Below are 16,567 nucleotides of genomic sequence, written 5' to 3' on the forward strand. Positions count from 1 at the left end.
TGGTAATGGCCTTTTAATGGCTGATGTTCAGCCATTGCAAAGCATTGTACAAGTGTTTAGATTAATAATTTAAAAAAAAAAAAACTTGACTAATTACTTCTCTAGACTAATGATGGTATTAACCTTCTCCTAGGTTATTGAAAAGAACTCTGGTGGCTGGTGGTACGTACAGATTGGCGAGAAAGAAGGATGGGCACCAGCATCTTATATCGATAAAAGGAAGAAGCCCAATTTAAACAGAAGAACTAGTACGCTGACCCGGCCCAAAGTTCCTCCCCCAGCACCTCCCAGTAAACCAAAAGACTCAGAAGAAGGAGCAGTTCCTGGGACCATATCTTCTGGAGAAGCCCAGGACTCCCTACAGAAGCCCAGATATGAAGAGCCCGAGTACGATGTGCCTGCCTTTGGTTTCGACTCGGAGTCTGAAGTGAATGAGTGCCAGCGAGAAGACAGCACCTTGGAAAAACGCACGTTCCAGCCGTTTAAGCCTTCCCCTGTATCGTCCCTCCAGAGGGCAAAGTTCAAAGTCGGTGAGTCTTCAGAGGACGTTGCCCACGAAGAAGAAACCATCTATGAAAACGAGGGATTCAGACCTTACGTGGAAGATGCCTTATCAAGTAAGGAATCTAGCGGAGACTCCGATTCCCTCAAAAGCTCCTCGCTCTCCCTGATCCGAAGGAACTCTCCGTGTTCTGGTTCTCCCAAATCATCACTCCTGAAGCTCAAGTCTGACAAAAACATCCAGCCCGATCTTGGAAAATGTCACTATTCCAGGAATGAGGAGACAAAACTCAGGTCAGCCTCCGATGCTGGCTTGCGTAACATACCCAAAGCAAGTGTCAAGAAGGAGCCTGGCCAGAGCCCCTCCATCCGAGCAAAGCCAATAGTTAGACCAAAACCATTCCTGAACAAGGCAGATTCTTCAAGCCAAGAAAAAATGGACATCAGCACTTTACGGCGTCAGCTGAGGCCAACTGGACAGCTTCGAGGTGGACTTAAAGGATCTAGAAGCGAGGAGTCTGAAAGCCCTCCCCATACAGCATCCGAGAACCAAGAAGAGTCCTTCAGGAGAAGCTCGGCAGATCTCATCACGTCTCCTTCCCATGGCATTTTCTGTTCGAACCACTCCATCAAGACTGAGCAAGAGAACAACTCTAAGTGCTTCTACGTGACCACTGATGCCTACCAAAAGGTGCAGGAGTCTGAAATCTGCTTTCCAGCAGGAGTGGAAGTAGAAGTGCTGGAGAAGCAAGCCAGTGGGTGGTGGTACCTTAAATATGGAGACATGGAAGGGTGGGCCCCTTCCCACTATCTGGCTCTTGCTGAAAACCAGCAGCGAGAAACCTCAGCCCCAGAGACCGATGCCAAAAACAGAAGGAACGAAAGCAAGTCGAACAGCTTGGAGAAGATAGAGAAGAGAGTCCAGGCTTTGAATACCATCAACCAGACCAAAAGAGCAACACCACCTATTCCAAGTAAGCCTCCTGGCGGCTTCTCCAAAACATCAGGGCCTGTCAAAATGAGGAATGGAGTGAGACAACTGGCAGTGAGGCCACAGTCGGTATTTGTCTCCCCACCACCGAAGGACAGTAACATCTCATGCTCCCTGCGCCGCAACGAATCCCTAACGACTACAGACCACCTGAGGGTTGTCCGCCGGAACGCGTCTTTTAGCAGTACCCATTTACAGCCTGGTGACTCCAAGGCCAAGCTGGCCGATCGAGCCGTCACGGAGGAGTCGGAAACCACCTCCAGCCTGTCGGGCCAGAGAAATGGGATCCCGGTGTCCACTGTCAGGCCAAAGCCCATTGAAAAATCTCAGTTCATCCACAACAATCTCAAGGATATCTATGTTTCCATTGCAGACTATGAGGGGGATGAGGAGACTGCAGGGTTTCAGGAAGGCATGTGCATGGAGGTCCTAGAAAGGAACCCAAATGGCTGGTGGTACTGTCAGATCATGGATGGTGCGAAACCATTTAAAGGCTGGGTGCCCTCAAACTACTTGGAGAAAAAGAACTAATGTTGTAATATCTTTAATTCCCTAATTTATACTGTCCCTGCTGTGTACACATGGAAAAAAAACAAACATTACTGCTACACAAAAAGACATTTCCCTGTGCTCTCGGTTTGTACAAAAGGACCAACCGGCTGAGCGATGCTGATGACAAGTCACTGTGTTCTGGAGAAGTTGGGGAGTTGACCTGCTGGAAGCAATTTGGACACGTTTATAGAGGAGGGGCAGCATAGATGAATGCTTTTTTTGTGGAGTTAAATAATCTTGTGTGTAACAGGGTATGATATCCCACCTTTTCCACTTGAACAATGGTAGGAAACCAAACGTGTGCCTTGTGTCAGGGAGAGAAACTGATGCGTCTGCTTGAGGAGTTCAGTGCCAAACAAGATGTTAGTGGCTCCCTCTCTCCTTATTTTCTGTACGTGGACCATCCAGGAGTCTTGAATGCATTTCCCCCGACTTTGACTGGGGTAAGCAGATGGGAATTACATTCGGAAATAGAGGAACCCCAACCCCGTCTAGAAACTCATGTTTTTCACTCAAAAGCCGATTTTTTTTTTTTTTTTTCCCCAGAGTTGGAGCCTTTTCATCATGGAGGGATTTAGTTTCTAACTTTGCAGATGTGTTTTGTTCCCATATTCCAGAAACGGCTTCCATGAGATCTTGGGTTACGGGGGGTTTTTTGCTTCCTTTTTTGTTCTGGATCTAGGCCCTTGAGATGGGACTCCAGATGTTTTTAAGGCTGTTTGTGCCAACTGGATGCTCACAAGCTCACCTGCTCGCCCTTTGTGTATCGTGGTTATTTTGGAGGTCCTTTTTTTTTTCTCCCATTCAGTGTGGTTCCTGCCCAGAGGTCCACACTGATTGTCTTTCCAGAGTTGGGTTCCTACAAACTGGCATCACCGTGAACTACAACAAAATGTCTCTGAGACCTTAAACATGAAAACTCAGTCTGATGCATTATTTCACTCTTAGACCCAAAGCGGAGCATGGTGACTGTTGGCAGGGCCCACAAAGGTAGACATTAGAAACAGCCGTAACCTTTTGCAACATCAGTGTTTACAAAGAGAAGAAAAAGCCATTGATTTCAGTCTGCACAGTCTTTAATTTGTATATTTTGGGGGAATTGTTGTTTTCTGTGCAGTCTGTGTGGTGTGGGGTTTTTTGGGTTTTGTTTTTTTTGAGGCATGGGGTATTTTTTGATGTTCATTTTAGGGGGCTTTTTGGGGTTTTTTTTTCTGTTTTTGTTTAATTGGTTTACCAGAAAAAGACTTTTTCTGCTTAACTGAAAATTAAAGCAGGAGTCAGTTCTGCCTTTCTGTTCCCACTTGAATCCAAAAAGTACATTTGGACTGGAGAAAGCAACTGGGATTTTCAGGCTCAAAAATAGATTTAATAAGAAAGCAGTTAGGCCTCAAATGTGGCTAACCAGAAAGCTGCCTCTTTTTCTTCCATTCTCTTTCATGTTGTAAATAACTTTAATGCTTGAAAACATGACACAGTGTGGTGGAGGAACGAAGAGCTGCATCCTTTGGAAGAGGCCTGGATGGCGGAGTTGTCCTTGAGGTAGCCAACTCTAGTACCACGCACTTCAGCCCCTAACTCTACCCTGTACTTGAGAAGCTCCTGCTTCTGACTCCTTTTTTTTTAATGGGCTTATTAACCATTTAATAGAAGACCAGTGTGTGGCTTCATTAAATAATGGGCCATGTTTTGTGTCCTGTTTATGGGGGTGGGAAGGCAATGATTTCACTACTGGTGTTACACAAAATGATGTGCGGCCTTTTTATTTTCCAGCGAAACGTTATATCAGTTCTCACTGGGGATTTGAAGATAAAGGCTATGAAGAGTGTAATTAGCTGGAAACCAGGGCTGTCATAAAGTAGCACGATGGTATTGTGTTATGGGGGAGGGGGGCTGTTACTCTGCCAAAAAAAAAAGAATATACAATTTATATGTGCTTCTCGTCTTTTATTCTTTTTGTGGCGTGGGGTTGGGAATAGCTACTGCCGCAGACATGGCGGATACCCCTTTGTTCACTGAAAAAGGTGCCATCAAGGGTTGTGAACAGAGCTCTGTCATCATCCTGTATCATTTTGGCTGGGGTGCGGGTGGGGGAGGGCATTGGGGTGGGATGCGATAGACGTTGCGGTGATGAGCAGGAAAAGCATTGCTACACGACAGCCTATACTGAAAGGTGCAGAGTCCTGGACCTTTGTCTTTATATATAATGTATGTATGTATATATCCAGTTAACCACATCTTACTGGATGTCTGTCGGAGGCTTCGCAGCCCTCTCTCTCATGCTTCTTTCCATTTTTTTTTTTTTTAGTTGTACTAATATAGTAGCAGCCATTAAAGACTGCGGGAGCTGTTGTGAGATTATAATAGAAGTATTATATTCTTCTGCTGGACAGTATTAAATAGAGCAATACATAGAGTTATCTGCTAGATTGCAGTACTAATAGTAGTGACTTAGTGACTTGTATTAATATTATGATTTATTTTAACAATAATGATGCGGAAGTGGTTCATTATTTTGAATTAATGCACTTTACCAATAAAAGAAACAGAAATGGAAGCCAATGCAGAGAACTAAGTGCATTATTTAAAGGTGCAGTATATAATTGTCATTTAAAGAAAAACAACAACATACACACGTATTTATTTAAATTAATTTATAATTATTTAAAATATGCAAAAAAAATTGTCTGAAAACACTTCCATGCTGTCATCTCCTGGGGAAGCACAAAGCACAGCTCCCAAAGCTTCTGCACTGAGCCACTCACCCCTCAAAGTACAGCACAGCATGCCTTCAGCCTCTCGCGAGGGAAGGTAACCAATGTTTCTAATTGCAAAGCCCAACGGCTATAGACCGAACAGGTCTCTGAGGGGGAGGAGGCCAAAATAGGGGTTAGGTGACCCCCTCCCTTCTAGCTGGGCATCAGGTTTTTAAGCATTTCTTCATCTTCACAAGACTGGGCCCAAAGGTTTGGTGCTATGCTCATTTTGCAAAACCCTGGGAATTAAACCTGTAATTCATGTTGCAATTAATTGTCGTGTCCTGTTCCTCCCCATTGGCCAGTACCCTAAATATTCCCTACTGCACCCGATATCAATGACTTTATCTTAATTAGTTACCAGTGGTGCAGCTCATTAAGTTAGGTTGTTAGGATGCCCTGGTCCCAGTATATCCATCCATTCAAATGCTGATGTATTACAAGATTTTTCTGCAGTATCAGCACCACTTGTGAGCAACTGGATTGCTCCTGTAGCCCTTCCTTTGCATTTTAAAGGAGGCTTGGCAGAGAAAGCGGCGCCATTGGGTACCAAACTTTGTCCAGAGCTGTCATAAATCATAGGGTTGGGAGGGACCTCTGGAGGTCCCATCTAGTGCAACCCCCTGCTCCAAGCAGGACCAGCCCCAACGACGTAATCCCAGCCACGGCTTTGTCTACCCAGTTCTTAAACACCTCCAAGGATGGAGATGCCACAACCTGTCTGGGTCACCTGTGCCAGTGTTTTACTACCCTCCTAGTAAGAAAGTGTTTTCTAATCTCCAACCTAAACTTTGTCTAAATGATCCTTTTGCACGTGTGCTCAACAAGATAGCGTTATGCATCAGAGTCTAGAAATGAGCTTGAGCCAGTGTCCACCCAGGTGCCTCAGTAACATTTTAGACGCAGTGTGTGCTTGAATGTGCTGGTGCCTTGCACTTACACTGAGGGGTCGATTTCAAAAAGGGAAAATAATAATAATTGCTGCTTCTGTTCTTGACCCTCTCTCGAATGTTGATCACTTGAACTGAAACATTTGTAGGTTGCTAGTGGACAGCGCTTTGAGTGCAGCCGGTTTCACTGTTGCCTCTGAATAGCCAGCCACCTTCCTCTAGTGAGCGTGAAGACCTTTCACAAAGCAATAGAGGAGAGAAAATTTTCAATGAAAAGAAAAGAAAGATTGTAAAAGCTAGAATTGGCAGGTCATTTGGGGGAAGATAGCATTTTAGCTTGTTTTATACAAAAGTTAAAGAGAGTTAATGTCCCTCTTAAGTTTTTTGGGTTGGGTTTTTTTGCTTGTTTAGGGTTTTTTGTTTTTTAACCAAAACTGACACTGTGACCAAGAACAATATTTAAATGTAACAAGCACCTCACTTTTTTCTAACATGCTACCAAAATCAATAGTACTGTTGTGAATAAAAGAAAAACTTTTATTTTTTAAAGTAAATGAAAAAAACAATGCTACTGAAGAAACATTTTGTGAAATCAAAGGGTGTCCTCTAGTGGAAGAAGAAGCTGGTGCTGCTGCTCTTTTCGGCTGATAGGTGGCTTTGATCAGCCAGCTGTGCTTTCCAAGGGTAAAACCTTGGAACTGAAACTGCCAAAATCCCAAGTACAGTTCAATCCTATCAATTTGGAAATGTGAAATGATTTGGGCTTTGCTGTATACTGCAACTTTAATAATAATGAGCACTTCTGAGTTTGTTATTGAGGTTTATATAATGCCTGAAAACTTCAATTCCCATTTTTCCCTTTTGTCCTCCAAAAAACCTCCTTTTTCTCCCTTAGAATAATGATGATGAAACAGGTAACTCTTAAGCTTTTCTTACATGAAGGCAGTTTGTATTAATTGGCTAGATAGATCTTCATGGCTGTGTCTCATTGCAATGTACCTGGCAGCACCAAGCTCCATGCAAATGGCTTGCAGCCTGCACTGCCCGATGCCTGACTCGTACGCACTGACTGTAAGTCCATTTAAAAAAAAAAAAAAAAAAAAGTGTGGCATAATTATTCTGTATTTCCTGTCATTCAAATTAAGGGCTTAAATTGCTCAACCTAACCCAAAAGATTTGTTCCATAGCAGTACTGTAAATCTTGACGAAGGCATTATATAATTGTGTTTTAATCACTTTCAGATCTTAGTGCAGCATATTTTATTGTAATATATATCCATTGCTTTCCTCATTTAAAAAAAAAAAGTTACTGCTTTTTTATCACTTATGACAAACAAGGGAAATTGATAAATCATTCATTATTTTCATATTACTAGTATTAACAGAGTAGAACTAGTACTATTTAATTTTAGATCTCTGTAGGTAGCTTGTTAAGAATTCATAATTTCCTGTGTTGTACCTTACTAAGTTTTTGTTAGTCTTTTTTTCCAAATACTCTGCATTCTCAAGAAAAAAAAAATCCAATGAGTGGATAAGTGCAATATTCATAGAATAAACAGGCCCCTCATTCAGGACGTGGAGTGGAGCACACAGTGTGAAGTAGCTGTAATTTCTATAGTCATGCACTCTTAGGAAAGGGAAGGGGTTTAGTTGTGAGGAAACGGGATTTGTGAGTATATGGTCTGTCTGTCTCTGTCTGTCTAAGCCAAACATTCCCTGTATTAGCAAAAGGGCGAGGTTTATACATGCACTTTGCAAGAATCACAATGGAATATGCAGGAGCATTTTTAAGCACATGCGGTTCTTGAATGACCCTTTTAAAACACGTTATCAGTCTCTCCTATGCCTAATTCTTCCTCTTTCTCTGCTATATGACTTTGTTCAGCAAATTCCTCTTGTTAAAAACTGGAAGCATGATGGAAATTTAGAAGAAGGGGGAATCCCTGGTGCCAACCCTGATTTCAATACCATTCGGTCCTCTCTGTTTATAAAAATCAAATTACAAAAAAAAAAAAGCAAAAAGCCCATTTCATTTTTGGCTTCCAAAGAGATCTCTTCTCACGCACAAGATTGCATGTTGGGATTGTTGCATTTGAAACATGGAAGTTTGCCATAGGGTTCCATGTTTCTGGCATGCAAAAACCAATCTTTGTCCAGATTTGACGTTTTGGTTTTGAAATGTGGATGCTCTTAGATTTGACCTTTCCAAGAGAGAGAGACAGAGAAATGTTAAGCCCCAGAGGTGGATTTTCAGGTGGCGCGCAAACTTGCTGTCCCCCAAAACAGCGCTGTCATCTTCAATGAAGCTGCAAAATTTGCCGTCCTTGCAGAATGTGAAAAATTGGATTTTGTGGCCCTCAAATGTCATTGAACAGAGTTTGTGCTGCCCTGGTTAAATATCTTTGTACAAGTTTTCCTCAGTTTTATTTTTCCCCTCTACTAGTTGTTACTTAGTGTTTCAAACCTTATGAAGATGTGGGTGCTTTTGTATTTTAATAGCACAACTGAACTCAGCAGATACCTTTTACTTGTTCCAAATTCTAGCACATATCCTCTTCTTGTTTCAGGACAGGAACTAATATCCTTAACAAACAAACCAACCTCATTTCAGTTCTTAGGAAGTAGACCTTTCATATTGTGAAAGACCTTTAACTCCCTGGAGTTGAATCAAATTAAAACTAGTATAGAGAGTCAGGCCTGTAGAGCACATAGCAGTAACCTAACTCCACTGTTGGTTTGTGGGGGGAGAGCTTGAGTCTAGGTGTCCTCCGATAAGTCTGCAAAGTGAAAATGAGACCAACTCTAAAAGCACCTAGCAGGAGACACCATGATTTCATTTACTGCTGGTCTCATTTATAATTAACATTGAAATATCAACTGGAGTGCTGCTGCTATTAGCCAGTGTCTCACCCTGGAAATTTGGGAAGCAGAGGATGGATGGAAAGGTGCTGCCTATAAGCCTAGCATTTCACAGGTACAGATGGCACCATCTGAAAGCCAGTTGCAGGTGTGCAAGTAATGCTTTGCTTCAGGCATATTCAGCCCACCCAGCAACGCTTGGAGAATTTGTCTTCCCTTCATGCTCCAGGGTATGTGTTTGTGTGTCTCCATTCATCTGGAAATCTCAGTGGTCATTGTTCTTTGTATTATTTTAATTGTAATGTCCAAATCAAGTACTGTATGCTGGGCACGGTCCAGAGCCCTGTGCAGCTTATGGGAGTTGCTCCATTGACTTCCGTGGGCTTTGGACCAAGCCTGTTGGTCGCTGTGGCTCAGCCTCCTCGGCCTCGGCTCAACCAAATACAGAGGCTTTTGTAGAACAGTTGTCCATCAGGCTACAAGTTGGATCCCTCTTTCTTTTTGGGGGGGCTTATGTAAAATGTATGTGTGTGTGTGTGTGTGTGTGTGTGTTGGGAGGGGGAAAGGAGTCGTTTTCACGGATCTGCTTGTTCTAGGGGCCAAGTTCTGCACTTCCTATGGGAGGAAAAACTCCCAGTGAAACCAACCAACTGGTTTCCTGTAAAGCCAGGCCCCGCAAGGGCACAAGTAGGACAAATTAGTCTCTTCTGTGGTAGGTTATCAGGGCTGGGCTGGTCCCACACAGTGTATCCTGAGGTCATTTGTGCATTCAGGTAGTTTAACTGTAGCTGGAGAGTGCAATTAGCAATGAAATAAAATAAATCTGGTTAAACCTTCACACTGGCGTTCGACAGGTCTGTCCTTGTGCAGTGCAAGCCACTACTGTCCTGAGTCGAGACTCCTGTTTGTTACTGAATCAAAATGAAAGGGGTGGGTGGGTGGGTGGGAGAGGGAGAAAATCCAGTTAAGAGATGGAAGATGTAACTGGATAACAGTATAGATGCAGGAGGGGATGGATAAAGATAAAATATTGATCAAGGATGTTTCTTCTAAAGGCCATAAGTTATTGGGTTTGATACTGCTGGTGCTTTTTATATAGATTTTTTTCTTTTAATACATCGCTGTTCTCCGTTAGACAGTGTGCTCCATCATTGCCAAATGTTCGGTTTTGCACATGATATGGCATGACAATCTGTTGTCGTGAAGGTCGTAATCCATTGAGGTAAGGCAAACGTGTTACACATTTATTTTAAGCAAGGTGTCTTGTGTATCTGGGAGTATAGGCATTATCAAGGTTCACCAAGAGTCAAAACTGGCATGAAAATCTGTGCTGGATGCATGTCCTTTTAAGCAGGGAGTGAGTGTCCTTAGCAAGCTCACTGTTTGCTCTGACACTGCCAGAGAAAATACAAAGATGGCATTTGGTTACGGAGGTAGTTCCTCTAGATCCCCTCCCCATTGGAGGGTGTTGAAAAACCATTGTTGGTCGGGGGATATTATTCTGTTGTATTTTGGGTTTTTGTGGGGGTTTGTTTTGTGTTTTTTTAAAAAACCCTCTTAGACTTTAAAAGTAAATGTTACAAGCATTTGGTTCCAGGGTCTCCAAAATGTCATTGGTTGTAAGCCATCGATTTGGAAAGATCAGCATGATACGTACACGTACGTTATATGTCACCCTTTACTATGCAAGCAGTTACATTCTGGTTTGAAAACTTTTCTTGAGCAATCCAAAATAGCTGTACCTCAGCCCCAAACGTGGGCATATCATATTCTGAATCTAGGCCCCATCGTATTTAAGTTGAGCCATGAAACTGCCCGAACAAGTAGAACTCAAGTTGTTTGAATAACTACAGTCAAATAGGATAGGTAGAAAAGGTAAATGCAAGAAAAAAAAAAATTAAAATAGTTTTAAAAGCGCAGGATGCTGTCACAAATCATTGATTTCCAGTGGTGTCCATTGTTAAATAACAAATAGACTGGACAAAGTTACTAACTTTTTAGGATCCAGAATTTCTCAGTCTTACTGGACATGCATCTTGGAGAAGGGGAAAATTGAATTGCTCAGGTTGAGTTTGAACATGGGGACTGCTTGCAGAAGCACCATCTGTGTCTCATCACACTTGCTCCTTTTGTTCAGGGAACCCAGATTTGTGTTGTGCACAATCAATAGATGGTGCAGAACATTGCTGCGGTCACATTGTTTGTGCTGATGTCACCATCAAAGTGCTCTGCTAGTTCATTGCTTGTCACTTGTCAAAATGCCGTACCCTTATTTGAAAACTGATTGCAAATAGCTTTCCTGTTTGCTACCCTGGGAGCCAGGCTTTGGAAAGGATGAAATGTAATCCTCCTATTTATATCAGGACTACGATATCAAAGTTGGTATCTTTTATAAAGAAGTCTCTCCTGCAGCTTGATGGCTTGCTTTTACTGACCTTGAAAATGGGGCCTGAATTCTCAAATGCGGGTGCCTAACAGTTTCTAAATCCATTTACTTTCAGGGTTATTTAGCACCCAGTGTCTTGATTTTGAAAATCGGTTAAAGGATGATCTTGAGGTTTAAAAAAAATTTAGCATGCCGATTTCAGGTGCTCCAGTATCTGGATGGAGTAAGGCTTGACTTCAGACATGGAAGTGGGCCTGTGGACTTGAGCAGGGGGTAGGCATGCAATAAATGTTAACAGGTCTCATTGGGTTGAGGCCAAAGTCTGTCCAGGTTTTAAAATTTGATCCTCGCTATAAACCCCAAAGTGCCCGAGTATTGGCTGGGCAGCGTCCTGCTATTGGTATTGTCAGTTGCTGACGCTCTTAACGTGACCATCACCATTGGCTACTGTTCTCATGACTGCATTGATCTAGTTTTTTATTTCCACGGGTTAGAGGGTGGGAACGTAGCTGTCCTAGAGAGCGAGCGAGCGAGCGAGCGGCTTGGGGGAGAACGTTGGTGTCCAGAGTAGAGAAAAGTGTGGCTGGTCCTGGTGTGTGTGTGGTAGAGCTCATGTATGTATTTATTTATTATTGCTTGGAGAGGTGTTTTCTGGAAGTTGTTGCGGTTTCTGTGGCAGCCTAACGGGGGAAGGAAGAACGGAGAGTCTTGAGTTGAGAGGATATAGGCAGGAATCGATTCAGTTTGTTCTGGGAGAGGTGAAACAAAACAGTGGTGGTCTTCGCTGCTCATTGCTGAGGTAGGAAGGAAATGAATGGGGCAGGGGTGGGGGGAAATTGGGGAAGCTTTCTTCTGATACCACCTTTGGGCCACATTCACTGCTAGCCTGCAGTGCCTTGATGTCGATGGAATAACCCATAACCCTTGCTAGCAAATTATTTGTTGTGCAAATATTTGATCTTTTAGTCCCAAAATTTGATCCTAATGGAACAGGCGGGTGTTTTTGCTGCTGTTGGTGGAATCAGCACTTACCTAATAGCAAGTGTGGAGCAAGACACAGAAAGAGTGACTGCAGGCAATAGACTTCTTTATCTCTTGCTGGAGATGGTGACCAGATTATGGAACTGTTTGTTGAGTAGACCTGCCTCTGCACAGGTGGCTTGCCAATATGCCCATGAAAATACTTCCCCCGACTGGAAAATTGGCATTTGTCTTGGAGAGAATTTCCCCCTGTACCAAAGAAGTCCTGCAATTGAATGGTGGGTTTTTGGGGGTTTGGTTTTGTTTTGTTTTGTTTTTGCAAGTGGCATCATTGTTTGCATGGACCATTGTGGGAGGCCCTAATAATCTTGATCGAGATGGACTGAACATGAAAGCCCGCATGACTTCCCTCCCAGTCTTCCAGTTGCATCCCAGGAGGCAGATCAGTGGGTTCAGGTCGGCAACGTAGAATTTGTTTCCCATGAAAAGAACAGGAACCTAATTTTCATTGGGAAACTGTTCTTGGCCCGTTCCCTCGGAGGGTGTAGTCGGTTAGCATGCCTTCTGCACTGGGATATCGTCACTGCCTCACCTGTGTGTTTATTTCAAAATGCAAGCAGAAGGCTCAGCCTGGCAGTGCATATGTCTGCTGCCACGGGCTTGATTTCTACATGCAGATGCATGTTTACGTGGCTTGCTGCCCTGCAGGGGATTGGTTTAATATCCCAGGAAAGTTGCTGTTCTGGATGTAGCTAAGAGCAAGCCCTACCAAGGGCAAAATGAATCCTGGTGAAGTCAGTGCCCATCAGAAGGCCTTGATTTTTAATTTTTTTCCCCTTTGTTTAAAGCTTTCACTTCCCAATCCAGAATGGCTTAAGAGGCTTTTCTTTACTGGATGCAAAAGACCAAGACAATTGTGGGTTTGAGACAATTTTACACCTGATTGCAAGGTTGAGCCACTCTTGGCATAAGCAGTTCTGGTGTGAGACCTAGGGGCACGGCATTCATAACCCTGGCCTCCTTCTTTGCATCAGGTGTATGTCCATTAAATTCACAAAGACACCTTGCCCAGCAACCCCAGATCAACTCTCGATGCAGTTTTTTGGATTGTCAGCTTTTGTCGTCTTTTTTTGTTTTTCTCGGCGGAGCTGTGTTTTGAAGCAGACAAGTTGCATTAATGTTTGGGGAGGAGACTCGTTTATACCAGTAAAGCATTTTTAAATTCTGCAAGGATCCCTTATCACATGGAGAGCGCTAGCCTTGCAGTATCTGCCAAGCACGTGATTTAGAACAGGTTGAGGGTGAAGACGCCTACCAAAAACTCCACCGCTGTGTCTAAGCTTTGACTCCAGTTTGGCCTGTAATAGTTGAGGCTTGGTCTGTTGGAGATGCTAAAGACCACTGACCTGAATGAGCGCCTTCATGCTCAGTGCCTTGATTTTTGAGGTAAGCTTGTAGATTGAGAGCCATCGGTCTGAAAATGTCTGTCCCTAGGAAGCCTACAATAGGGCCAAAATGTTTTCAGGTGCAAATACTCCAAAGGTCACATCCTGTACCGTGATGGTATAATGTCTAGTAGTGTATGTTTCCATTGGATGCCAGAGCCATTTGGGTCTACACTGCTTGCCTGTCGAAGCCTTGTAGTGGTCTGGAATAAATAGTGCCCGATACCGTGAGCTTGTGATCTGGATGTTTTGGGTACATTTAAGTATCTGGGCTAAGTCTCCCCATTTTGGGGCAAACGTTGCTCCTTTCCGGCAGCTGCCACAGCAGATCTAGAAATCTGTGATGTTACCAAAGGTGGTGGGATGCTGTGGGAATGGGAAGCTCGCAGCAAAAAAACAGTTGTCTAGCCCTTCCTAAGACCAGAATTACTCCAGACCTTTAGGGATATGCAGTACTAAAACAGAAGCTGGCCATCCCCTCGGCACCAAAGGGATTTTGTGTCCTACAGAACCGGACCGTTGCCCATTGCGTTGTGGCCCATGGGTCGCACGCTCCACCTTGCGAGGGGTCTGGTGACCCATACGTGCACACGTGACCCGCAAAGGCATAGGAGGGGCTGCGAGGGCTGCCTTCTCTTTTGCGTGACAAATTCTTGCAATGTGAAACCGCAACATTCAGCGTCTCAGGCAGAGAGGACTTGATAGTCATCTCCCAGTTCACTGATTGGACCAAGTGTGGTGCTAAATATGATCTTTAAATATTTGTAATATTTATGTTTTTTAGTGTTTGATCACAAAGATGCAGTGTCCTTTTTTGTAAAAGAGAAATCCAGCCCTGGGTTTCAAGCTCAGCAAAGCCCCCAGAGGACCTTTTAAAGGTTCGGAGTTGTTCATTAACACTTGGCGCAGGCTTCCCATGCGTGGGGTGGGGGGAGGTAGGGGAGGAAAGGATACTCTATCTTCAAATGCTTGCAGACTGTAAGATTTGATTTGTGACTATTTTGTTTGTATTTTGTTTACATCGCCTCCTTTATACGCCCTGAGAACAAAAATAAATTTTTTGACCTTTTTAATTGTGACCCAGGTTTTGGTTTTATTTCTCATCCTTTTTCTTCTTTTCTTGCTTTTTTCCCATCCCCCCGCCCTTTTTGTTCTCCCAATCTCATTGTCGATATGACCCTGAGGGCAGATTCAGCTTCACTGAACCCTATGCAGGGGTAAAACTTGGTCTGTTCCGGTTGTGAGCAGAGAGCAGATTCACGCGTCTGTTCCAGCACAGCTTTCATGGGGGGGATTTCTCTTGATCTTTGGATGCTCTTGTTGTTTTTTTTCTTCCTTCCGTCCTATTAGATACAGTGAAACCTAACCTCATCTTTGACCTCCGTCCTAGTTTCAGGTGCCAAAAGAGGCTCTACGTGTTCAGCAAGACTCCAGAATGAAAACAGGCAGTTGCTTTCTGTACAGGTGAGCTGGAGCGGTGGCCAGCAGGATAATGCGTCTGAGCAAAGGGAGCTGGGTCTGGTGGAAAGACGGCCTTTTGGCCCGCTATGGAGCCCTCTCAGTGAACTTCTATTGATGTGAAAGGATTGAGACCACCCAGTATCTCAACGCTGAGTTGATGGACCGTATGCAAAGGCATCCGTGCCAGGGAGCAATGAGAACTGACTGCAGGGAGAAGGGCCTTGCATGCTTTCAACTCCTGGCCGACTCTAGTGGGCTTTGAAGCTGTTGGAGCCCAAGTCTGTAAAGTCCCAAATGCACAGAGCACTTCTGTGAGCATTAACAGCTCCCTGCGTCTCCCATGAGCATAACAAAGGCAGAGCTCAGGAATGGGCCTGGCCTGCGGGCTTGTCTGACCCTGCTCCCTGGAGCCAGTGCAAGGTTGGGCAGCACCCTTCAGTTCTCCTGTCCTTCATGAGTATGTGTCAAGCCTTATAGCAGATGCCAATTTTGTTCATCCCCAAGTACTTCACAGACTGCTCTCCCTTGCTCCCCTGGCCATAGAGCCTCGCCCATCACCATCGTTCCCTGTCATTGGGATGCAGGCGGCTCTTGGTCGAGCAGGGCCGAGGGAGAGCTCATGGTCCGAATCTTGCACCTTCTGGCATGCTGGCAGGCAACTGGACCCCTGCGCACCCTTGCTAGAGCCAGCAGGCTCCCACATGGGCACGGGAGTCCTTTCCTGCAAGAAGATGCTGGACGGTGGCCTACCAGAAGTTGCAAAGAATTGACTTTATTTTCAAGGGGACTGTAGACAACATCCCATCTATTCCTAGACTCCTGAACGGTGGTAGAGTGTGCTTGTTGCAAAGTGCTGTGCGAGCACAGCTCGGATAAAGGGCCTTGTCCACTGCTGCAACAAAATGAATGGGAAAACAGGCTGGGGTGTCAACTTGCTCCGCTTATGCCCTGCACCAGTCCCTACCGGGTATGATGCTCTGAAGGGGCAAGAGGGATTTCAGCGGAGGAGCAGTACCTTCCCGAAGTTAAGTTCAAAGATTTATCTGTTTCAAAGGCAAGTCAGACTAAGTTGCTCAGTTCTCTGCTGAAGGCTTGTCAGACCCAGCATGGTGATGGGTGTCCTCAAAGTATATTTCAACAAACCTTGGCCATCTTTTGTACCGGCAGGACATTGACTGTGCCCTTGCCCCCACTGCTTTACCAATGACAAGTTCATGCAGGTGTTTGGTCTTTCAGGTGTTATGTCTGGAAGTTGTGTGAGGTTTTGTCTTTAAGAACAGATTAGACAAACACTTGTCTAGATGCTTTAGACAAATACTCCTGCCTTGAGTAGGGCATTGGACTAGATGACCCTGGAGATGCCTTTCAGCCTTTTTTTTTTCTAGGATTCTGTGATGGTTGTTAGTCTCTCTTATTTGGGGAAATAATCTTACCTTAATCACACGTCCTGCTTGGAGACCATCAGGTTCGCCAGTGTGCAAACCAGCATTAGAATGGTTTGGCTTTACTTGCTGCTCAGCTCACGTCTAGGTGTGAGTGCTGCTGCGTGTGTGCCCTGAAAGGGATGTTCCTCCTTGTCTAGCTTTTCTGCCCAGTTTTCTGGATAATTAGATACCTGCCCTGAGACCCAGCCCCAGTCCCAGGTGCTGTTTACAGTCACAGCCACAACCTTCAGCCTTTGCAACCAGCGCTGAAAAATCCTTGTTACTACCCCCACGGGCTGTTTAGTGCCAGAGACCAGTTCAGAC

At 44.3% G+C, this 16,567-nt stretch overlaps 1 protein-coding gene across 10 annotated transcripts in view; it reads left to right on the forward strand.

Annotated features, from left to right (window-relative positions):
* Positions 1-14,437, forward strand: part of SH3PXD2A (SH3 and PX domains 2A) — a 324,297-nt gene extending 309,860 nt beyond the window's left edge. For all 10 annotated transcript variants that reach the window (XM_090058574.1, XM_090058576.1, XM_090058575.1 and 7 more), the window contains one exon: positions 134-14,437. In XM_090058574.1, the coding sequence (XP_089914700.1) occupies positions 134-2,023 (1,890 nt within the window). In that variant the 3' untranslated portion in view covers positions 2,024-14,437. The remainder of the gene's footprint in view (positions 1-133) is intronic.
* Positions 14,438-16,567: the final 2,130 nt, after the last annotated feature.

This window comes from Crocodylus siamensis, chromosome 7 (assembly GCF_052110815.1).
Source record: "Crocodylus siamensis isolate JL-2025a chromosome 7, ASM5211081v1, whole genome shotgun sequence".
In the NCBI taxonomy this organism is placed as follows: domain Eukaryota; kingdom Metazoa; phylum Chordata; order Crocodylia; family Crocodylidae; genus Crocodylus; species Crocodylus siamensis.